At 42.1% G+C, this 23799-nt stretch overlaps 1 protein-coding gene across 1 annotated transcript in view; it reads left to right on the top strand.

The window, feature by feature from the left end:
- Positions 1–23799, top strand: part of LOC127027870 (protein unc-13 homolog B-like) — a 188294-nt gene that overhangs the window by 37400 nt on the left and 127095 nt on the right. The window contains exons 7-8 of the mRNA XM_050913751.1: positions 13429–13755; positions 15633–15723. Coding sequence (XP_050769708.1) covers positions 13429–13755; positions 15633–15723 — 418 coding nt within the window. The remainder of the gene's footprint in view (positions 1–13428; positions 13756–15632; positions 15724–23799) is intronic.

A 23799-nucleotide genomic window follows, 5' to 3' on the forward strand; every position in this document is an offset into this window, starting at 1 on the left:
CTTACTGAGAGTCTGGGAAGATGAACTGAAGCTTTTTCTTTGTGGAAGAGCCAAGGTGAACAGTGGTATTGGGTCCCCCCAGCCTGCGGAAGCCCGTGGTGGCTGGGTGTTTTTGCAGTTATGTGACTTCTTGGGGTGGTGTTGACAATACAAGTAATCTTTCATGGCTCACCTTGCTTGAAGGCAGGGGGTGTGTGAACTTTTAAGTGTATCTAATGGATAAATGTGTTTGTAAGACCTTCCAAAGAAGCACTTCTGGTTTGAATTGTTGAAGAATACCAAAATAGAATATGTATTTTTTTTCTGGTTTCCTGAAGGTATTGATATGAAAGGATCTGGACTGAAAGTTTACTTAAAAACTGTGAGCTTTGTAGTCTACTCCGGTCTAAAATTACTTTCACTCCAGGAAGGCAAGTCCTAGATGGTGACTGATTCCCTCTGAGTATTCCTGTTCCCATGTGCATTTTCCACATGCCCAGCAAGATTTTTTGCTACATATTTAATCTTAAAACTTAGAAAATGCAAATAAGCTTTCCAAAGAAACTATGTGGGATTCTCTTTCTTACCAGAAAGGTACATCTAACAAGAGCTGGCTGAAAAGAAGCATGTGGGTAGATCTTAAATATTTTCAAAACACAGTTGTAGCTCAGTATTGCAAAACCAAATTGTATTTGACTTTTGCTCCTAGCAGCTCTAAGTGCTGTGGGCCAGGCAGCCACCTGATGAAATCGGTGTTCCTGGCAGACTGCAGTTCGTGATTGCTGAGGAAATGACAGCTTGTTGGATGCTGTCCGGGGCAGACCCAGAGGAACCAGGCAAGGTTCTGCTAGAACCTGTCTTGAATTGGGCAAAAAGTTGTCTATGCCAAAATGCTTCAATTGAAACTGGCTGTACTAACACCTGGGTTTTTTTCTTACAACATTTGAGCTTGGCTGGAAAAGTTCTGATCCTCTTTATCAGCTGTTACACATGATTGTATTCCTTTGATAGAAGTACATGTATTTTCTTCCCCCCCTTCTTCTAAGGATAACAATCATTATTATTATCTGTCCTTGGCGCGTGTTTTGCTGCCAACAGCCAGTTTGGTTTCAGAATAGCAGACATCTTCCCCTCAGATTGTTGGGTTTTTTTTAAGCGCTCATTTTTCTTTGCAATGTTCATTTTGTGTAACCATGTGTCCTCCATGTCTCCCTGCTCTTGCTCTATTTACTTCCAAGGCGATATGATAGCATAGATTCCACTGTGAGTGGCCGAACTGACCTAGAGTCCACATCTGAGTCTAGTCAAATGACAAGCCGCCAGTGCTCGCTAGAGAGCAAGCGCTCTCTAGATCTGTCTGATAGGTGGGTTAACCTCTTTGCAGCCTGTGTGCCTGTCTCCTTGCTGTTGCTGCTGTGAAGTGGTCTTGTGATACATTTCAGCTGATACTCGCTGTTTGCCTTGGCTCTGTTTCAGATCTGTGGTAGTTTAATGCTGGGCTGATGTTGTCATCTTTTTCTCCTCTCAGGTGTTGGACTTCTTGTCATTGCTTTATTTCTAGTAAAAGGAATGCTTTGTAGAATAGTGGGGGAAACACTTATGGGGGGCTCAATTAGAAAGAAAAGTAATTTCTTTTATGCCTAAATTAGTCAATTGTTGGTTCAGCATTTACAGCTAATGGCTCTTCAGGCATTCATGTAGCTCCCATTGCTTTCAGCTGAGATTTGGAAGGTCTTGATCCAGTAACTATGGTGGCCCTGGGAGTCTTTTAAATTTCATTAGCTTTTTTAAGAAAATTATTTCAATTACCAGCTTAAAATTGCAAGCAAGAAGTGTTGTAAGTGTTCTAAACTGTGTACAACAGGGCTTATTTAAAGTAATTAGTTTCTTTCCAATTAGTGTAAGTTAGCTAATGCAGGTGGAAATGAAGCACTAAACCAGCAGTAGTGAAAATGCAATGACCTATTTCTCTTTCGGAGCTATCCCATCAGTATCCTATATTGGGGTGCCCCAGGCAACTCTCAAGGTGAAGACTCTTGTATTAGCAGTACCCATACAATGCCCATGTGCCCTTTGCCCTTTCCCTTCTCTTGCCCTGCTCTTATGGGGTCAGGGCATGCGTGCCCTCATGCTCCTTAGTTCTCAACAATGAATGATGTGAGACAAAGCTGCAGTGCATCTTTCAGATGAGCATTTTGATTTTTTTACATCCACTTTCTACCTGTTTATTTTTATGTAGGCTGGCAGGAGCTCTTCTTGTGAGATTTAGATAAAGAGGAAGCTTTCTTGCTACTAGCCTTAGGGTTGTTGAACAATGGAGGTAATCCTTCTGATCAAGGGCTAGGAATTAATCCCAAAATCCCAAGGGTCGTTCACTTGGGTTTCTAGGAAGCTTCAGATTGTTTGATAGCAAAACACTAGCTGCTTTAATCCATTCTTCCACAATGGACAAGTATAGATTGCTGGATCTGTTTAGATGCATTATAAATGGGAAGTACAGATCCTGAAAAGCATCTGAGGCTTACCATGGGCTAATATCCATTGCCAACGTTTTGTTTTGCCTTCTGATCCAGTAACAGCTCTGAGGATCTTCATTTTGTGTTGGTAGGAGCCCCCTGAGGGCATTAGCTGCAGTGAGAGCCCTCCCAGCAAAGAGGAGTGGTGGAGTAGCTGGAACTCCTCGTGTTGCTGGTGTGCACAGTTTGTATTTTGTCCCTTGTCCCCACTTCCCTGGAGTCCAATGACTCCTGAGTCTTTGCATGCAGTCTCTGCTCTGTAGCCACCCTTGGGAGAAACAAAGTGCTTGTGTGCTTTATGAGTACTGCTAAAACAAAGTCTGCAGCCTAGAGTGACCGAAATGCATGCAGAGCATAGTGGCATGGTGTGCGTGGGCACTGTATCTCAAAGTAGTCCTGCTACTGTAATAAGTGACTTTTTTCAGCATGCCTAAAAAAGTAACAGCAGAGTACTGGTGCAGCCAAGGCTATATGCCCTCATTTGATCACAAAAAGCTGTTCTCCTTCAAACAGGCATTTCTAAATTTTGTGCAACTGTAACCGGTGGAATATCATAACCCATGCTGCTTTTTTTGACTATTTGATTGAAATGTAATGGTGGTAGATTGGCAGGTTTTCAGTGTTGTTATCTCTGGATGTTTCTGATTTTAATTTTCCTTTATTTAATGCATGTTTTTTCATTACCATTTTTTCTGTCCTTTCTAGAGCTTTTTTTAAAACTGTTATTTTCCCCTTCCTATTTTTTTTTGCTGTCTCTCTTCCTTTCCCTCCCACCCTCTTTATTTCTCATCTTAGACAAGGATCTCTAGCTAGAAACGAAAGAGTCAGGATCATTCTGTTTAACTCTGAAGATGGAGAAGAACAGGAGAGTAACTATGAAGAGCTAGGAAAACTGCTAATAGAGGAATTCTTAGAAAAGAGTCTTAAAAATAGAAGCTGGCAGGAAACAAACATAAAAAAAATGCAAAGTATCTCAAAAAGAGAACATTTCAATCACTGTGAAAGATCAAGGTGCTGCCAAAATGTGTGTGTGGAGTCAGGGTCTGTAGATGTCCCTAGGTATCCTCAGGAATATGATACAATAGACAGGAGAAGGAAAAAGAAGCTGCGATACAATTTTGAAGAGAGTGAACAAATAAACCTGCAACGTAATGAAAGTCTGCAGTTTCCTGGGGAGAAAACAGTTTATTTCAATGGTGTGGCAACTAGTTCTGAACCTAATGATGATTTTCCAGTATATGATAGAACTGGAAAATATACCAGCAGCTCTGAAAGTAAGGAACAGTTGCCTGCTTATCCCATCCTGCGTCCATACAAAAATGGCTTAATGGTTAAAAGTGGCAAGTTGCCCAAGAAGCGAGGAGTGAACCATGAGGGCTCACTTCACCTCAGTAACAGTGAAGACATGAAACTCGTAGGGATGCCAGATAACACTTTTGTGCCTGTGGATATCCTTGAGGAATTTGACAGCAGTGCTTCTGATGAGTTCCAGTACTCACCTGTTTCAGACGATGAAATGGAGGAACTGGCTACGCTTTCACAAACGTGGTGTGATTCTGACATCAGCCATTTGAGAAACTTCACTGTTAATTACTCTGCAAATCTGGGCTCCCAGATAAAGGCTAGCTGTGATAAAAAACACAAGACTAAAGGGAGCAAGCGTGGTCATCCTATGCAAGACTTAACACTGTCTCCTGTTGAAGAACCCAACGAGGAGTACATAGACACGATGGATGAACTTCAGTGTCTGGTAGAATCAGTTTCAGAATACTTGGCTGAAAAGGAGGAAGAAATCAGCAAATTTGGTACATTGCCAGAGACCAGAAAAAATGTTGAGAGCATGGCACTGAAGCAGGATAATGCTGATAGTTCAGTAGAAGGTACGAAGTCGGAACAGACCAAACATCCTGCTGCAGAGGAGATTACCAAGGGCAAATCTGAATCTCTCCCAGACTTGTCAGGTATGAAGAATACAGTGAATTCCCTGTTCAGCTCTTTCACTGAAAAGGTGGGGTCAAGCACAAAGCAGCTCACAGCCTCTGTTGAAAAGCTTGTTTCTTCCACTCCAGAAAAGACGGAAACCAGAAACTCATCAGAAACTGGAATCTTGAATGTATTTTCTAGTAAGTCCAAAAGTGAGAGTTCATCTTCTGGAGTGACAGCAGATAATAAAGCTGATACAAAGTTCTCCATTCACTCTTTGCTACCATCGCAGGTGAGTGGTGACAAAAGAGCCCAGAACATAAACTCCAACAAGCCAGAAACCCCTGAGGTGGACAGTAAGGCTTCTGCACCACATCATCTCCAGCAATCACAAGGAACTACTGCCAGCAGCCAGCAGAACCAACATTCGGTTATGAATTCTGTTCTAGGCATATTTAATCCTTTAAAGCTCTTCTCTGAGAAGGAAGTGCCAAAACAAGAAGTCATAAAAGAGGAGCACCCCAAGGAGGACAGCCATGCTGTGAAAGTTGATGAGGCAAACAGAAGCGAGAGACCATCTGGACAAACGGCAGCCAGGACCAGCAGCGTTATTCCAGAGATACGGATGAGTGAGACTAGAAGCGAGGCAGAGGTAAACGCAGATAGCACTTCTGTGTCTTCGATCTTTGGCAGGCTCACAAACTCAGTCAGTTCCTTTAGTCTGAAAGCCAGTTTTGATGGTCTCTTGGCTCCCAAGCAGCAGCAGGATGTGCCACAGAAGCAGTCAGATTTGCATCATATTACAAATCAGCCAGATGCCACTGTGAAAGAGGGTGCGCCCGCTGCCAGGGAGCAGCCTCCTGCAAATCGCTTAGGGGATCAGCATACTACAGGCCGTGGACTGGGAAACAAGCAAAACAGAAGTAACGTGGAACTTAATTCACAGCCTCAAGATCAGGGTACAGCATCTGAAAGCTTTTTCAGTCCACTCAAAAAGTCTTTCAGTCAGTTGTTGCTTCCTTCTGCTGAACAAGGGCAGAAACAAGGTACATCCGGGCTTTTTAAAGGCCATAAGTCTGAGGAGGATGTAAGACAAAATAGTTCATCAAATGAAGAACACTCGTTTCCTTTCACTGGGAAACTTCCTTTTTTCAGTGGATTGGGTTTTTCAGAAAAGCAGGAACATAGGAATGAGAAAGGAGGCTTTATTCCTTCGTTGTTTAAATTTTCTTCTGCAGAAAATCTAGCACCTTCAGAGGACCAAAGAAGTCATCAGAGTTCTAGCGGCATTTCTTTGCTTGAAGACAAAAACAGTAATTCAGAAAATGCCATTTCGTTAAAATCTAGCTCAGTTCCAAATTTATCAGACCATAAAGAGGAACTTGAACAAACAAAAACCATGAATAAAGATAACCTATCTAATGCCCAAGTAAATAGAAAAAAACACCAGGAGAGTGCCTCTGCTACCTTTAAGGCTGCAGGAGAGCAGCAGAGAACTAAGAGTACTTGGGAAGAACCTGGAAATGTAAAAGGAGGACTGACAAGAGAAGGGCAAAATGCACGAGACTTAAATGACAGCTCAGTTGAATCCATTTCTTCAGCCAGAGGGCCAGAAGCTGCAAGTGCAGATGATATGTGGAAGAAGCACACACCAGGTTTTCTTTCTGGGTTTCTTCACATTTCTTCCAATGAAAACACAGCCAATAATCAAGACTTGACTGTTAAAAGCGAGAGTGATGGCCAGAAAAGCACTTCTCCTGGATTATTTTCTGGTTTATTTAAATTTGCTTCAAGTGAAAACTTATCTGAATGTAAGCAAGAGAAGGTGAAAACAAACTCTCTAGGCTTCATGAAGCTTTTTGATAGAGGTGAGGATTCTAGCTCAGAGACAAAACCCAGCAACTCAGGAATGGCTTCTGACACTCAAAGCAGCACTGTAGAAAAGCAGGAAGCTTCCAGCTTCCTAAAAAATCTCCTGCCCAAACCAAAGGAGAAACTGGATAATGTGAAAATGATGGAATCTTCCAAAACTACTGACCACCTGTCCAGTGCAAGAGTAAATAAAACAGCTGAGGCCCATGTTCCCCACTGCAGGCGTCCTGTGTTCCCTGATGCTGTAAATCCTCAAGACAAGGTACAGGACTTATCTGGAAAGCCTGTAAATGGTAGGCGCATCCCTTATCAGGATGCAGAATCTAGAGTTTTTCCAACCCTTTTAAACAAAGGATCAAATGAATTTCTCAATTTGACTAATAAAAGCTATAACCTTACAGAGCAGTACTCAGCTTATCAGGAAACAAGAAGCCATTCTAGCTTTGAATGGGAATATGAAGTGGGGGAACTGGCTGACACTCATGAAATAGCAGTACCAGTTTACTACGTGTTAAACCAGAACTCTGTTATGCCCCCTCAGTTCTTGGACTGGCCTGAAAATGATTTGGTAGTGAATCTCTGTAAAAAGGATGGAAATGCAAATGTGATGGATTGGCAGACTAATGCCAATTTTGATGGACAGAGTTTGGATTTAAGTGTGATGTCATATGAGTCATTTGACCAGTTAATGTTTCAAGATGTTTGTTCAGAAGAAAATGATGCATGGACTGCTGATTCTCTCAATGAAAGTTATAGTAACTTTCCACCATTTGAAAGAGATGGTAGTTACTCATTAGGAGAGTTGCCCATGGATTTAAGCTACTCCTCTGGCTGTGATGGAACTATGTGGACTCTAATTGACCAAGAGACTTTAAGTATGGATGAGAGCTTTATGTACTCATCCTATAGCCAAGAGTATCAGGAGTGGCTAATGATGCTTGAGCAGGGTATATGGTGGCCGTCCGAAGATGGTGATTGTGGATACTACATGTACAGTGATAGCCAGTATGTGTATTCGCTGCTCACTGATCCCACTGGGCAGTATGTCTATGTGTGTGCTCCCGAAACGTGTTCCTACCCGGGTGGCTGGGATTATAATTTTCAGATGGATTCCATTCCAAGAGCTGTGCTAGAAGACAACACAATTGCTGTTTGTGGTTTTAAAGTCCCTCTTGGCAGTGAAGATGAGCTGTTTTGGTTTGCTGAAGAAGAGTCTTTGAGTGACTATACAACAAATAAACCCCTTGATTTGTCAGTAGCTTTGCAGAGGAGCGATCAGCTAATGAACATGAATTTGGAGACTTTTTCACAAATGTTTGAAGAGTCTATTTATTATCAGAGAGAGCAGCCGTTAGACTTCTCAGGTTATAAACTTCAAAAACTCAAAGTAGATTTTAGACCTGAGAAGGAAACCCTGAATTATTCAGAGGAGTCTCCGCTAACCCTTGATCTCAGAACACATTCCAGAGTGGCTTTCGATAAATCGCTGAGTAAGGAAGCCCACACCAAGGAAGTGGATAAGGCTGTCCCCATGACAACTACTGGGAGCGGGTCATCAGGATTCCTTGGATTCCATCTGTTTCAATCTACTCCTAAAGTTGAAGAAACTGTGGCATCTACTGAAAGAGTAACAGAAGCAAAAAAGACTAAGGAGGATAAGAAAACACCAGTGAACAAAGTTAGCTCTTTATTTTCTGCTTTGGGTGGACTAATTGGAAAGTCTTCAGGTCCTGACCCTGAGACATCAGAAGATCCTGCGTTGAAGAGAACAGACACACAGTCAAAATCATCTGAAAATAAAACTGATGTTTTATCACTTGCACCAAATAGAAAATTAGATGAGGCACGAGCAGGGCAAAAGTTTCCTGTTATATCAGAACCGCGACGAAATACTTCATCAGAACTTAATGTGGAGGCTGCTAGAAATGAAAAGCCAGAATTAAATCAGAATGAAAACATCCATGTTAAAAAAACAAGATTAACAAAATCTCCTTCTCAACTGAGCCAAACTGATGGCAGGCCCATACGAGAAGACACACCTGTTAAAGCAATCCCAGCTTCGAGGCGTCTTGAAGGGCATGCAAGTATTAATGAACCTAATCAGTTACAGCCAAATCAGAGCCACCCAGCCACTGAGTCTGAGGAGACATTATTTAAAAGTGCTCTGAAGTTGTTCAGTCTTGGAGAAGATTCTCCTGCGAGCTCAACAGTCAACAAAACCGAAGCTTCTGGATTTTTTGATTTCTTTAAAAAGCAAGTAAGCAAAGCACCACAGCCATCACCAGATCTGGAAAAAAGTCAAAGTGATAAACCAGAAAAGGTGATACAACCAGAACAGAAAGAAACCTCCAGCATCTCATCGTTATTTGGATCCCTTGGAGATCTCTTCAAAGGGGAGCCTGTGTCTTCTCAACCTACGACTCTGCCAAAAACCAGTAGCAGAACTATGGCTGAGTCAAGACAACAAACTGAGAAGTCTGGGGGTCTTCAGAGTGCCAGTATGCCATGTCTGTCCTCCACCCCTAAGGAGGGGGTGAGAACAGAAGGCATGGGCAGGCAGGTCTCTCCTAGCCTTGGGGTGCAAATGGAGCAACGAAGCAGAAAAGCTGAGGAGTCGTCTCCTGAGAGTAAAAAAGTGCCTCCTGGAAATGCTTCACAGAAGCCAATGGGTGTAGGTCCCAAGATAAGCCAATTGAGTCAGTCAGCTGTGCAGCAAAGCAGCGTACCCACAGTTACACCAAAGCAACAAGGAGGAAATCATTTAGGAGGCACACTTAATCAGGCAAAACCAAAGCCAGATCAGACACCTAAAGAGTCAGGTTTCAGTTTGCCGTTCAGCTTTTCTGATATCACTGCTTCGAAATCACAGCCAGCCAGTAGGAGCATATTCTCCTTCTTCACTGGATCAGATGAACCAACGCCTTCAGCACCTGCTACTGCTCCTGCTAGTGGGAAGCAGCAGGAAACAGAGGGGCTGTTTCATCTGCCCTCCTTCTTCTCCAGCAGTCCAACTGCTGAGAAGAGCATACCTCAAAGAAGTACTAGCTTTAGCTTCTTCAATTTGACGTCCTTTTTGGATGAAAAGCCACGAACCACTCCAGGACAGGAGAATAATACAAAACCAGCTAAACCTGTGAACTCTAAGCCATATGTGAAGGAAAATATTTCCACTGATTCTGGTGTCAAAATTAGCAGTTCTGCCAGGCGACAAGATGCAGACAATAAAAAAGTTGATGATATTATTGCAGCAGTGACTGGCAAACAAATGTCTAATAACCTCCCGATCCCAGAAAATAAATCAGAAGTGCTGGCAGTGGAAAATGTACAAAGTGTTGCTGAGGTAGCTGAAGAGGGAGACCTAGAGAAGCTTCCACAGACTGATGACACTGCAGTAACCAATGCGGCTGCTTCTGGTCCTTGCCTTCAGACTCCCAGTGTGCAGGAGGGTTCTCAGGGCCAACAGACTGTTTCCTTAGGGGCAGAAGAAGATGCTTTGGGTAGCACAGGGAAAATGGACAGTGTTGCATTTCCTATTGACAAAGAAGAGCCTTATTCTTCAAAAGAACAAGCTTCTGAAAAGAAAGATCATAGCATGGCCTTAGGTGATAAAATGGATTCCCAGAGTCTAAATGGCTTAAATATTATGAGTGACGTAAAAAATGAAGTGGTCTCTGAAGAAGTATGTGTACAGTGTGAGTTGCCAGAACATAAATTACCTGAACAAACTCTTGGTGACAGGTTACAACAGGCACAAGAGCTACACTCTCCTTCTAAAATGCCAGAGGCATCTAATTTGCAAAACAAACCTAAGGAATCTGAGAGTGATAAATCAGTACTGGATTCTTCAGTTGAAATGTTTTCAAGTTTCATGACAAAAATGAAACCGCCTAAAACATTATCTGGTTTCTTTTCCCAACCTCAAGCTACTGCACCTCCTACTGCACAGAAGAAAAGCTCTTCTTTCTTTGGTTTCTCATCCCTCCCAAGCGGCCCAGCACCAGCTTTCACAAATGATCTCTTTGGTATCTTCAAAGGTCCAAAAGAATCTCCAAAAGAGATGCCTCCAAAATCCACCCCTAAACCTCAAAGCAGTAGTGTGGAAGATGTCACTGGGTCTGTTCCAGCAAAAGACTCTAGGGAGACAGAAGGTACGGCTGCAGCCAGAGAGGCTAAAAGAGATGTCACGAGCTCTCTGCAGGAGGATATGTTACCTGTTTCAGCAGAAGAGAACTCCACAAAGGAGTCTCCCATGAAAATAGAAACTGAGGAAAATAGGAACTCAGAAACCTGTAAAGAGGAACCTTTGAGGATCACTCCAGAAACAGCAGTCTCTAGTGAACATCAAGCCCTCGAGGTTCTGCAGTTGGATAATGATGCACAGCCCTCTGAGATGGTAGATACTAAGTCATGCCAGTCTGATTTCAGTCATGCAGTTGATGTAGTGCAGGTTGAGGCCACTGACCAGACTGATGTAAATCTATGCCAACTAGATGTGGGTTCTTCACATGTAACAGAGGAGCAAGCTGCTCCTACAGACAAAGCAGCCATTGACATCCTTCACACTGGCTCTTCTGATGGGCTTGAACTGGAAATGGAAGCCCCCACTAATGGGGCAGACACAAACCTTTCCCGGTTAGACGAGAGTGCTACACCTGAATCAGAGCCTGCTGTTACAGGGGATCAGGCCAATGCTGGTATTGATCAGCAGGACATGATCAGTAGTAATGGTAGAGAACCCACAGCTCCAGCTGATGAGCCTGGAGTTCATCTGCTCCAGCTGAATGAAGAGAAGACAAGTGAGGTAGAACAGCAAACTGCTGAACAGGAGAAACATTTAGCAATTGATGAGGTGCCTGCAGAAGAGATTGCTTCCAAATGTGACTTGAAGAAGCAGGGTAAACCTAATAATGTTCCTCCAGATGCAAACAGTAGTAAAATGGTCTTTGAAATACCAAACATGCCCAGTTTGCCAAAATTCAGCTTTATGTCATCTGCTGATAGTGGAAAGCCATTTGGGTCATTCTTCTCTCAGCAGGCGCCTTCTGTTAGTAAAGCAGGGGCAGATCAGGGCCTCATGTCGAGCTTTAAGAAACTTTCTTCAACTCTGTTTGAAGGAGGTAGTGAAGAAAAGGTGAGTAAGCCAGAGAGTGCCCAAGGAGCAGTATTTGGGAAAAAGCTAGATTTCTCCTTTCCCTGGCAAAAAGACAACAGGGAGACCTCTGCCAAAAGGGAACCACGTGTACCACCACAGGCTTTGTCAAAACCGGATGACAAGGTGTTAGGAACAGTCAGTTCAGATGAAAACTCAAAATCTGCAGTCTCAGATCAACTGACTGATGCAAATATAGAAGTAAACTTGTCTTCAAAGCAGCCTGACACTGTAGACAATGAACTTTCTGAAGAACCATCTGGTGCAAGCACTGTTGATGATACATCCAACAAAGAGCTGGGAGAGAAGTTTGATAAAGAGTCGGAAGATCAGCAGAACGTGATTTCAGGTGAACTGCAGAAAGAAGATCAGGCAGAAGAGCACGCACCAGATGAGCCTGAACTGAAAGAAACTGATCTTGATTCTGCTCCTAATGGAGTGATGCTTCATCCTAGCACACAGGCTGCAGATCTGAATAGCGTGGAACAACTAAATGAGAAAAGGCTAGTTACAAATGAGGCATAATAAATGGTTTCAAGTTTCTGACCATTTATAATGCAATACTGCCGCAGTAAATATTGGCCTTGGTGTCTGATGTTTGTAGCTCAGTCCCATCCCCTATTTGTTGTCAAGTGTTTGTAGTAGTACTGATAGCTGTCACAGAGGATGCGGCAAACTGCAGTCACTAGTTGTGTACAAGCCCTTAGACCATTTTCTCACCTTTTTCCACTCTTTTTTTCTGTAAGTATAATTAGATTTCCCATGTTCTTATACTGTGTCCCACTGAATGAGATGCTTTTAGTGCTAATTTCACTAGCCTTTCAGAAGTTATATTCTTCGTGTGTTAATTCCGCTGCATACAATTCACTTTGCTTTCTTGTTTAGTGATAATTGTTGCGTTTACTAAGAAAAAAGTAACAGTAGGTAGAATGTATTGGAAGGAATGAGCATTTTGTTTTCAAAATGCAAGATAAAGGCTTTTAATTTTAGAGAGAAATTTAACTTACTGCTAAGGTATTATAGAACTAATTAGGTTCATTTCACATTCTTGAAGATTTTAAAACATTTTCAGAGCTATCAGTGAAGGTATTCTAATGCTTGCTCTTCCTAAAATCTGAGCAAAGGTTATTTCATGCAGTTAGGAAAGCCACTAAAGGAAGATATCAGTATTTCATGAGTCTGTATTCAGTCCTGTGCATGTGTTAAGTTACAATTGCCCATAAATATCAAAACAGAGACTCACTAAACTTACATCTCTGCATGATGTAAGTGAAACTTGTGCCTCTGATCATAAAGTTGCAACACTGCACTCCTCAAACTTTCTATCTGGCTTCAAATTCTCCTACGTGTGCAAGTGAGAGAAACATTAGTGCTGCTTAATTCTTGGCCATAGTTTTCCTGACTGCATGAGAAATTTCCATCCACTGTATTTTGTGTGAGGATTCTAGGAATTCAGTCCTGGAAGTGGTGTCTTGAATCACAGAAATCATGCCCCTGTGGTGTTGGTTTTTTCTGTAAGTTAAATTCTTGAAAAAACTCTTATTGGAGTGAGCCATGTGGCTTCCCGTTGAACAGTTGCTCTACTTTTGTAATAGGTTTTAAGTTGATAGTCTTGACAACCTTAATCTTGACTGCAATGTATTTTATCATAAACATATAACATATATAAAAATAAAGTTAACTTTAAGTTAACTGTACTTCTTAACAATAGTCAGCTTAAATGGTCATGGTAAAGAGTTGCAGTGAAACTGCAGAAGACAGAAACACTTCCACTCCGAATTTCTATGTTTCCATTCTTATTCCTGTCTGGTTACTAGAATATCTTCACTGGCAGTTTCTAGCTGATACAAGGTGAAGAAGTAGTCAGTTGGTGCAAGAAAGACCATTGGCATATATGGTCTATATACCATATGTTTGTTAGATGTGCAGATTGCTTTGCGTTTCTCCAAGCCACTATTTTTTCTGATGGACTTTCTTATTCTCTCATAGTCCTGCTGGCAGTAGTAGATATGGCTCCTCTTGTAATGTCAGCCAGGGAAGCTCTCACCTAAGTGAGCTGGAGCATTCCCATGAAAGTGCCCATGGCTCTGAGCAAGAAGATGATCACCAGGAAAGAGAGCTGAATCATTCCTACCACAGTTTGAGCAGCTACCAGAAGGATGGCCAGGCATGGCTGAGGGAGCAAGAGGAGCCTGGCGGCAAAAGAGAAGAGGAGAAGGTCTGTGAGATAGAGGAGAAATGTGCAGACCATTCTGCAGCTAAGTTACCTCTGGAACTTGAGAAGCCCAAGGATGTTGATGTAGGAGCCCAAGTGAGGTAAGTGGAACTATTACTGAGTTCCTTTCAACTAATTCAAAGAGGATTCCTCTCTTTGCTGTTTCCTGGGGCAAATTATGTACATTGTTCTTGCAGCCTTCTCTAACAATTAGTTTGATGTTGCTGATCTGTGAAACATCTTTATGTGCAGGACCAGTTAGTTATGAGACATTGGCTAAGCTTAAACTATGTTTGGTATGTATCTAAAGAGGAACGCCTGCTAGTGCCTTGAAGTTCATTTGCTGTATTTTCCATTTCTGGTTTGATGAATGTAGTCTGGCCCAAAGATAGCTGCTTCCATTGCTCATGTGTGATCAAGCTTACGTGTGAGCAACCAAGAACTACACGTAGTCATGGTTAGAGCTGCACTAGTTCCTTTCTTGTGTAGTAGGCTACCACAATTAGAGTTAGTGTTTATGTAGTTGTAGGTTGTAGAGTTACAATATGAATAGACATGTTGCTCTGACTCACTGTGGGAGCTTTTCTTGTCCTTGCACTTGGGCTTTCCAAGCTGTCAGCAGTATTGAAAACCGTCTTCAAAAGTATTTCAGCTAAGTTTGGGGGAGTAATGCGCTGGATTTTACAGGAATTTCAGATTTCACTACTTAACTTTGGGAGTGACTTTTTTTCCTTGAGGTAATCAAGTCATTGCAGCCCCCAGTGTGTATATGGTTATACTTTCATAAGTATGAGGGATTGTTTTCATCTGGTTCAGTTAGATTCATCAAGGATGTCTGCCTGTCTGTACCCTTTGGAGGGTACAGCTGGTGTCACTGTGCTTATATGAGAGAATTAACCTCAGCAGTTCATGTGTAGGCAACCCTTACACTAAAGATGAAAAAAAGAAAACAGGACTAGAAAAAGTGTTAAACTGTTTTTAAACTCTGACTCACTTTCCTGTTCTCCTTACAGAGCAGCAGGAGTCTTGCCCCAGAATGGCTGGCTGATATTTGTTCACAGGGAAGGTTAATCACATAGTCTATTTCCAGCTAATTTAGGCATCTAACTTGGATACTCCTGCATCACTGGCTCCCTATCTCTCCAGTCTCTGGCAATGCTTTCCTGTCTCCATGGAGTATGCATGGAACTGAGCTCTGAACGTTGATCCTTAGAGTTGCACCTGAGCTAGACGTGTAGCATGGATGCATGCTGTTCTCAGCTATGTTTTTTTTTTATACTGTCAGCAGTGCAGGGTGCTTTGCAGACGGGGAAGGATGTTTGTTTCGGTGATTTGCACCTCAGCAACATACAAAAGAAGGAATGCAACCAAAGGCCCAAGGTATCATGAGGTTAGGGCATGTAAAATGTGCTGTGGGGCACTGAGATGGAGCATTGCTGCCAGATGCGCATGCCCTCTTGAAAAGCTGTAGGAAAGGGTGCAGTGAGAAATGTGCAATAAATGTGGAAAAACACAGCTGAGCCCTGTTGCCCGTGTTTCTGCTGAAGAGGGGCTGTAAATTTGTAGCAGTAGGGGTGAGTAGGAAGAGGCAGTGATTAGAAGGGACCTGCAACAGGCATGGGGATGGAAAATCTTCCATCTGCCTCTTTGTATGTGCAGTTACGATACCAACGTGTTGAACTGGCTTGATCTTGGACTGCTTTCCTGATGTTCTGACCAACATCATTTTACTCCTGGGGCTGGATTGTATCCTAGTTTATATCTTTCAGCTCATCAGTTTCCAAGATGGTTCCCTGTATAAGGAAGCCTCTGCTTTAGCCGGTCACTTCCCAGAGAAGATGCAGGGCTGTGTTGACCGGAGCCTGTTGGCTACTTCAGCTTCCAGAGCTGAAGCTATGATTGCACTGTGTAACGTTGAATCTTTAATGCTACAGATGAGTGTTTTTCATATAGTGATTTTCTGTTTCTTGCCTTTAAGCTACCATGGTGACAACGAGCCACCACCATTTCCTCCAGCAAGAGCCCATTGGATTAGAGCCATTAGCAAAGTTCGACTGCGGCTTCAAGAGGTAGGATGGAGTATTGCTTTGCTCCTTCTCTGTGCTACCTCGGTTTTAGATCTGTGGCTGAAGGTTTCATTTCTTCTTCCTTGTAAGACACCTCTTATAGTTTTGATGTTTTGCAGACAAAAATTTAATCAAATGTATTGTATAGGACTGCAGCATGTTGTGATGGTCTTGGAGCTATCTAATTCTACCAAACATTTAAAACACCATTGTGTGGAACTAGAGATGAGTTTCAGAAAAGATGCAGAAGCAGAGAAATTAGCTCTGAATTTGTAAATAGTAATAATAATGTCTGGGAGTAAATGGTTTGTGTTAAACTGTTTGAAATGAAGACTTTTTCTCAAGGCAACTTGAGGATAGCTTGTTAGCTTAGTGGGAGTTGTTATTATTTGTCGTGTGAAAATGTTCCTTGGGAAACTTTACATCAAATATTTTTATATATCCTAATTGAAAGTGGGTGTATAATAAGTCTTGGTATTTCCATCTCATGAAAGTAAGATTTTAAAATAAATAATCTTGATTTGGGAAGTCAAAAGGAAAAGGTTATGACATTTTCTTCAGCAGTATAAACACTCTTGTTTTAGAAAACAGCGATTAAGAACCAAAAAGTTGTGTTTTTTTAAAAAAACTCTTATGCTTTCATCCATCTGTATGCCCACAGAAAGATAACATATGGTGTTCATATTCTATAGATGATAAACTATTGCCTACTACCCAAAGTGCAGAGTTAATATATTTCATTTAGAAATACTACTTTCTTCTAGAGCTCTCTTGTTTTGTGTTTATAAGAAATTATTTTACAGTATCTGCCAGTAGCAGGACTTTTCTTTCTCTTCTGGATTTGTTGCAAATCTTTGGCAAAACAATTTTTTTTTTTTTTTTGGCATCTGGGGAGGCATCTGAAGTGCCATAGCAGAAATAGTTTTTCCCTTGGCTTATCTGGATTGTAAATTCTTTCCCATCTAACAATTACTGTGTTACTTCACTTCTGAGAAGAAAGAATTTGGGTCAAAACTGTCAGTATGACACGGAAAGTTAAATTTAAGAATACCATTAGTATCTAAGAAGAAAAGGAACTTCGGTTGTGGTTTTGTAGAGCATGCAAGCAAAACCGTTTAGTTCTGTGCCTTATGGAAAACAAGCACGCAAACGTACTCGAAGGGGCAAGACATTCAGTGATGCCTCTCCCTGGATAGCTGTCTTTTTTTTTCTGAGAGTACAAGATCCATGAGGTGGTTCCGCATCAACCTTTGTGTTTCTGCTGAATAGGAAGGAAGACATGCTTTGAGGTGACTGTTACAGAAACACTAGTTTAGTTATGACAGCAAAATGTCATGATTGGCTTTGCCTTGACCACTCCTAAAAACTATTGATCCAAAATTCCCTTCAAACAAAAAATGTAAGAGGTGGAACTTTCCAGCAGCCTGCTCCAGGGCTTAGCTGTCTTTACTGTCCAATGGCTTTTCCTAACGTGTGCTCTAGATCTCTCTTGTGCCTTATAAATCCATTTCTCATGATTAGGACAGGTAGTAAAGGAGCAGAACAGATTTCCTTCCTCTCTGGAATAGTGAAGGGCTGCTGCAAAGAGAGGATGAAGCCCCACTCGCTCTTCTCATGTTCACTAAACGGCCCTTTTTCTTTTAGCCTTTTCTTCTCAGGTTTTTTTTAGGGCACTCTTTAATCAACCTGTCTTCACCCCTCCCCTTCTTTGTTTTTCCTGAAGTGCGGTGTCCAAAGCTGCATGTAGAAACCCAGCTGAGAGCCTGCTCATGTGCACTACAGAGCAACAAAGACTTTGTTCTCCAGGCTGTGATCCTGATATCCCAAGATATCAGATATCCTGCTGTGATGGTGCCTTTTTATTGCAGACTAACACTGATGCATAGTTAGCCTCTTATCCTTTCCAGAGCTGAGGTTCCTTCTGAAGAATGGCTTTGTCAGTTGTACCCTAGCCTATGTTTGTGTTGGATTACAGCTGAATATGGCTTTGTACTTGTTCTTACAGAATTGGTTTTTTCACTCCTTAAGCACATTGCTGTCTGTTTCTTCCTGATCTGTTATGCCTACAAATCCTTCAAGTTGTATGTGAAAAAGTTGTGTAGTACCCAAGCTGCCAGGCTGTGTGCTGCCAGAGCTGCCTGAGGGACTCTGCTTGATACATTCTTTGAGTTTGACTACCCTGAGTATAATTTTTTCCGGTGTTTTTGCACCTATGTTAGCAGTTTCATCCAGACCTCAGGATATAAAATTTCTACTGTTCTTCTCCTACCCCTAAGACTAATTTACCTTGTCATAGAAGGAAGTTAAATGTATTTGACACAGTTCTTCTCTTGATGAGACCATACTCGCTGTTATTTCTCTCCTTTTTATGTTCTAGAAGATTTGCAAATAATTTGATTATTTGTTCCAGTCTTCAATTCCCAGGAGGTGAGGGGGAAGTCAAGTTAGAGCTTACATAATTATCCAAGTCCTTCTTTTCCTATTTTTTAGGCATAAATGCTTGCTTTGCCCTTTTCCAATCTTCAAGTGCATTGCCTGTTTTTCAAGTTCTTAGCGCTTTGTGATTGTCAGTGTTGCAACCTAGTACCTCAGGATGAAGATTTATCAGGGCCAGCTGACTTAGAAATAACTACCTTATCTGTTTGCTTTCAAATTTGTTTTCTTTTGCTGCAGCCTGTTTTTTATAACATGCTAAACTTTTTTTAAAAAACAATATTAATTCTGTCAGCTGCCTGACTGCAGTTGTCCCTGTCAGTGAAGCCCTGAAGCAATTAAGGCAACAAATGTTCCAGCCTTCTTAATACCACTTGGTGATTGATAGCTTTGTCTTCCTATAAGTAGGAGCCATGGTTTTTTTGTCATGTTGTGTGTTCACTGCTAGGTGTTTAATTTTGTGCTTCGGCCTTTTGATTTCTTTCCTGTGCAAACATGCTTGTCCTTAAAAACTTCCTCGAGAAGAGGGTTCAAGCCCTCTGACGGCGGAGACAGGGGTCTCGTATGTCCTTTCTTTCCTCTTCACTGGGATAGCTTGTGATTTTTGTCTGTTAATGCTGTTTCATTAACTGTTGACAGCTTCCTGAACTCCCTGGCCCTTTAAGCCTGTTTCTCATGAGCTCTAGCTACTGATTTTCTGAGTTTTTATTAGTTTGTGTTCTTGAATTACATAGTGTTTTTCTAGCTTGTCTAATTCCTTTCCTTTTAAGGTATCAGGAAGACTGTCACAGTTTTCTCAGATGCATTTGCATCCTCATTTTTCTCTGTACATTTGCTCAAATCTAGAAGAGCATCTCTGCTAGTTGCTTTCTGCACCTTGTGCATCATCAGCTCGTTCCTAGATCTTGTTTGAAAGTCAGTGATATGAATACAGACTATGCAGATACGTATCAGGATTTTAAAGGTCCCTGTGATGATAGTCTAACCAGGTGATTCTGTTGGTAGTTACAAAAGGTCATGTCTCATTTCTCTGATCACCCTATTAACATCTTACCATCTTCTATCATTACCTAGAAGCTTTCAAGAGGACTATCCTCTTCTGTTCCAGTGCTTAGAGCAGCCGCTTGTGTCCTTAACGTTCAAAGCGATGCCTCCAGCTCTTTTCCATGTTCCCCTTCCTCAATGTGCAATATCATTTCATTAATATGCACGGAGCTTCAGCTCATGGATCCAAACTGCTGGATTCCTCTCACATAGACTACTGAAATGGTTCTTATGACTCTTAGTTGTTAATGATCTGGCTGAAATTTGAAAGAAAGAAAAGAAGAAAAAAAAAAAAGACACTCAAGAAGTTTCCATATGTGTGATTATAAATCCCCTGAGCAATTCAGCCTCCTACCTGGGAAGAGATTAATATTCATGTGAATAATATACACGCATCCTACAGCACAATGAGTCAGAGAAATGTAGTATTTTAATTAAGACTTGACAGTTATAAAATGGCACAGAAATTTGTAACTGTGCATGTTAAAAAAGCTTTGTGGTAGCATGCACCATTATTTCTTCACTTCTGCTGTTTTGCTTGTTCTCTTACTGTGTTTGTGAAGAGGAAACTTAATTATGCCAGAATCAAACTAGGGTTTTCAGCCCTGAGAGGAATGACTCAATAATTCTTACCTTCACACTTAGAACTTTGTCTACAAAGAGGGATTAATTGATAGCTCGTCTGCTGCAATCCCTCTGTAGGAGCTTCTTTTCCAGAAGAACAAACACATAGCTATTGCATCTTCAAATTGCAGCCCTCTTTAACTGAAATAGCCTTCAGCTAGGGACACGGCTGTGTGACTTTTAAAATTACACAAATTTGAATCTGAGTTTTGTATAACACAGAAGAATTGGCAGTCTGGAGAAGAGCAAAAATTCAGTCAAATCATCAAATCGCCTCTCTTACCAATTCTTTCAAGTATATTTAAGTATTACAAGAGGGTGTGGGGTCTGGGATTTTATCCCCTTGTATTGAATTTGTTTATGGGGGAAAAAGTCATGCATCATTTTCTTCTTTTATGTCACGAGATTAAATACATCATAGAATCATAGAATGGTTTGGGTTACAAGAAAACTTAAAGATCATCTAGTTCCAACCCCCCTGCCATGGGCCAGGGACACCTTCCACTAGATCCGGTTGCTCAAAGCCCCATCCAACCTGGCCTTGAACACTTCCAGGGATGGGGCATCCACAACCTCTCTGGGCAACCTGTTCCAGTGCCTCACCACCCTCACAGTGAAGAACTTCTTCCTTACATCTAATCTAAATCTACCTTTTTTCCGTTTAAAGCCATTACCCCTTGTCCTATCACTACATGCCCTTGTAAAAAGTCCCTCTCCAGCTTTCTTGCAGGCCCCCTTAAGGTACTGGAAGGCTGCTGTAAGGTCTCCCTGGAGCCTTCTCTTCTCCAGGCTGAACAACCCCAACTCTCTCAGCCTGTCTTCATAGGAGAGGTGCTCCAGCCCTCTGATCATCTTCGTTGCCCTCCTCTGGACTCGCTCCAAGAGGTCCATGTCCTTCTTATGTTGGGGGCCCCATGCTAGAGCAGAGTAGAGGGGGAGAATCACCTCCCTTGACCTGCTGGTCACGCTTCTTTTGATGCAGCCTGGGATACGGTTGGCTTTCTGGGCTGCAAATGCACATTGCCGGGTCATGTTGAGCTTCTCGTCAACCAACACCCCCGAGTCCTTCTCCCCAGGGCTGCTCTCAATCCATTCGCTGCCCAGCCTGTATTTGTGCTTGGGATTCCCCTGACCCATGTGCAGGACCTTGCACTTGGCCTTGTTGAGCTTCATGAGGTTCGCACAGGCCCACCTCTTAAGCCTGTCAAGGTCCCTCTGGATGGCATCCTTTCCTCCAGCCTGTTTACCACACCACGCAGCTTGGTGTTGTCGGCAAACTTGCTGAGGGTGCACTCAATCCCGCTGTCCATGTCGCTGACAAAGATGTTAAACAGTGGCAGTCCCAATACTGACCCCTGAGGAACACCGCTCGTCATTGGGCTCCACTTGGACATCGAGCCGTTGACAGCAACTGCAACTTTTTGAGTCAAATTCCTTGTTTTTATTTCAAAACCAAAGTCATTGGATCAGTGTTTGCTCTTTGGTTTTTCTTCTTCTAGATGCCATTTTACACCAATTATTTTGATTTTAATCTTTGTCTTTCCCTGTTAAATTTCAATAGCCTGTTCTTTTTGACTGCTATGTAACTAGATCACATACTGAGATGGCATATGTAGTTCATGACATTGTTTTTCTGGAATATGATAAGCACCTGCAGCGACGGAACTAAATTACTGTTCTCTAGTCTTACAGGTACTCAGTCGTGTCCTCAGTTGTATTTTCCCATGCCCCATAGCTTCACAGTCAGCACTTCCGATCAAGCACCTGCAAATATTTAAAAACCGTCAGCATTTCACTTTTAAAAGCCCTGGTCCAGGGAGGGTGTTGTACTGGTGATTTTGGAGTGTGATGCCCTGTTTTTATTTTGAGAAGGAAAGCAGTTGGTGCAAACCACCACTATTGCCTTCTTATGTAGCTGTGGGGTGCCCTGAAGAGTCCTTTCTGGACTTCCACTCTTAGTGAGGAGACCAGCAAGACACTAAGTGGTGCCAGTTTTGGTTGCTGGTTTGATTGTAAGTTATCTGCCTCCCCCCACTCCCCACATATGAATCCAGGCCCTCTGATCAGTAGAACCGTGTACTGTACACCAGCCCAGATGGCTAGTGGAGGACATGCCTGCTTTGAGCCAGTCACCAAAAGATTAGAAACTGTCCCTTTCCACCTCTCATGAACTGTGCAGTCCATGCGATAGTTTACTTTCGGCATTTATTTCCCTTAAGCTTTGTTGCCTAGGTGTCTTTTTATCAGTCCCGTGAAGATGAGTAAGCGCTGCATTTTCAAAGCCTCCCACACAGTGGCAAAGAAGCAAACTGAAGCACTGTGACTCTAACAGAGAGTTACTAGAAACTTCTCTTCATACAGAAAAACTACATATCCAGTTAAATGTCTTTGTTCTTTTCTACCTGTTGTATTTATGAAGGTTATCTTTAACCTCCACCAAAATATCAGCATTGCTGATCAAATGTCCCAGGGATCAGGGTTGGTGGGGATCTGTAGAACACCCTTGTGCTCATGAAATCGCTGTTCCTACACCAGAGACGAGATCAGATCTGTGTAGGTAAGGTGCAATCCAAGGGTCACTGCCAGCTGTCGTACAGACTGTCTGTTGACAGGGGGCTGCGCTCGCAATGGCAGTCAAATGCTTTCTGCATACCTTATCTATAAAATGCATGTGCGGCTTTCAGGTCCATTAGCGATTGCACAACAATAATTATTTAGAAAGCATTTAAATACAAAAGTAGCGGAGGTGTTCTGTCTCCCCATGCCATAATCTTACTTCCCTGTGTTGCATCTGAGTTTGCAGACTGGCAAGTCTTGTGGGACTCCCCAAAGCCCTTCATGGCTTTCCCAAGGCAGCTTTTAGTGTGGGGTGATTCCCCGGTGCTTGAGCAACCTGGGTCTGTTGTCTCTTCTGGTTACCTCTCTGCGAGGGAAGGTTCAGCTGACATGCTGTACTCAGAGGAGGAAAAGCTGCTTTCATCTCCGAGTGTCTTAAATAAGATGCCTGCATATTTGTATCTCTTTGGAATAAAATGCATGTTTCTTTATTGTTACTGAGATTCTCTGAGACCTACCATCATTTTTTAACCTGTTTTACAATGAACGTTAACAGTTATGTTACGGCAAAGAGATAATTATTTGTATGTACACACAAGAAAATAGTGTTGTGCTTTCATTAGCTGCTGTTGTGATTTTTGAGTAGCTTTTTGATAACCTTATCTCCAGTGGGAAAAATCAGCAGGCTTGCCCTTTTTAGAGTAGTTACGCTGAAATTAAGAGAAATGCTCTCTTGTGGAGCAACATGCTGGTCAGAAATGCTTTTCTTAATGACCACAGCAGCTAGGAGCCTGTTCAGTTGCTAACAGGATTTTCTGCAAACTTCTCTGAGCATATCGATGTACTGACACTCAACTTCTATTCACCTCTGCTAAAAACCAGTTTTGGTGTTGACGGTCTGTATTCCCCGGCACACAGGACATCTGTCCCCTTCAGTGACAACAGAGTTCCTCCATACCTTCCTGTTGCTGGTTAGAAAAAACCCAAACAAACTTGGGGAGTTTTCTTAGTCGTAACAGGAGTTTGCAGAGTGGATGGCTAACTTCCCTATAATGGTATTTTACTTTTTCACTGCAAGCCTCCTGTGGGCTTGCAAGACCAGGGGTAGCCTCCACGAGAAGGCAAGGAATCCCGACATGTTATTTCTTTTCCTGATCTATAATAGTATTCAGGACTATAGCTTTGTTTCTCTAGTTTTGTGTTGTAAACTCGACACATATGTAAGTCAAAATTCTTATGAAGACTTTGAATGGGAATGCAAGTGTAATTTACTTTTCTTCCAAGGTTTATTCCATTGATTTCCTTAAAAAGAAAGGGAAGGCATTTGTGCAACATCTGGGATATAGTTTACAAACACAGGATGTTCCGCAGTCAGGTGCATCTCTTACTTTGTGCCAGCACTGCACATTAAGTTCAAGTAAT

Source organism: Gymnogyps californianus, chromosome Z (genome assembly GCF_018139145.2).
Source record: "Gymnogyps californianus isolate 813 chromosome Z, ASM1813914v2, whole genome shotgun sequence".
NCBI classification, from domain to species: Eukaryota; Metazoa; Chordata; class Aves; order Accipitriformes; family Cathartidae; genus Gymnogyps; species Gymnogyps californianus.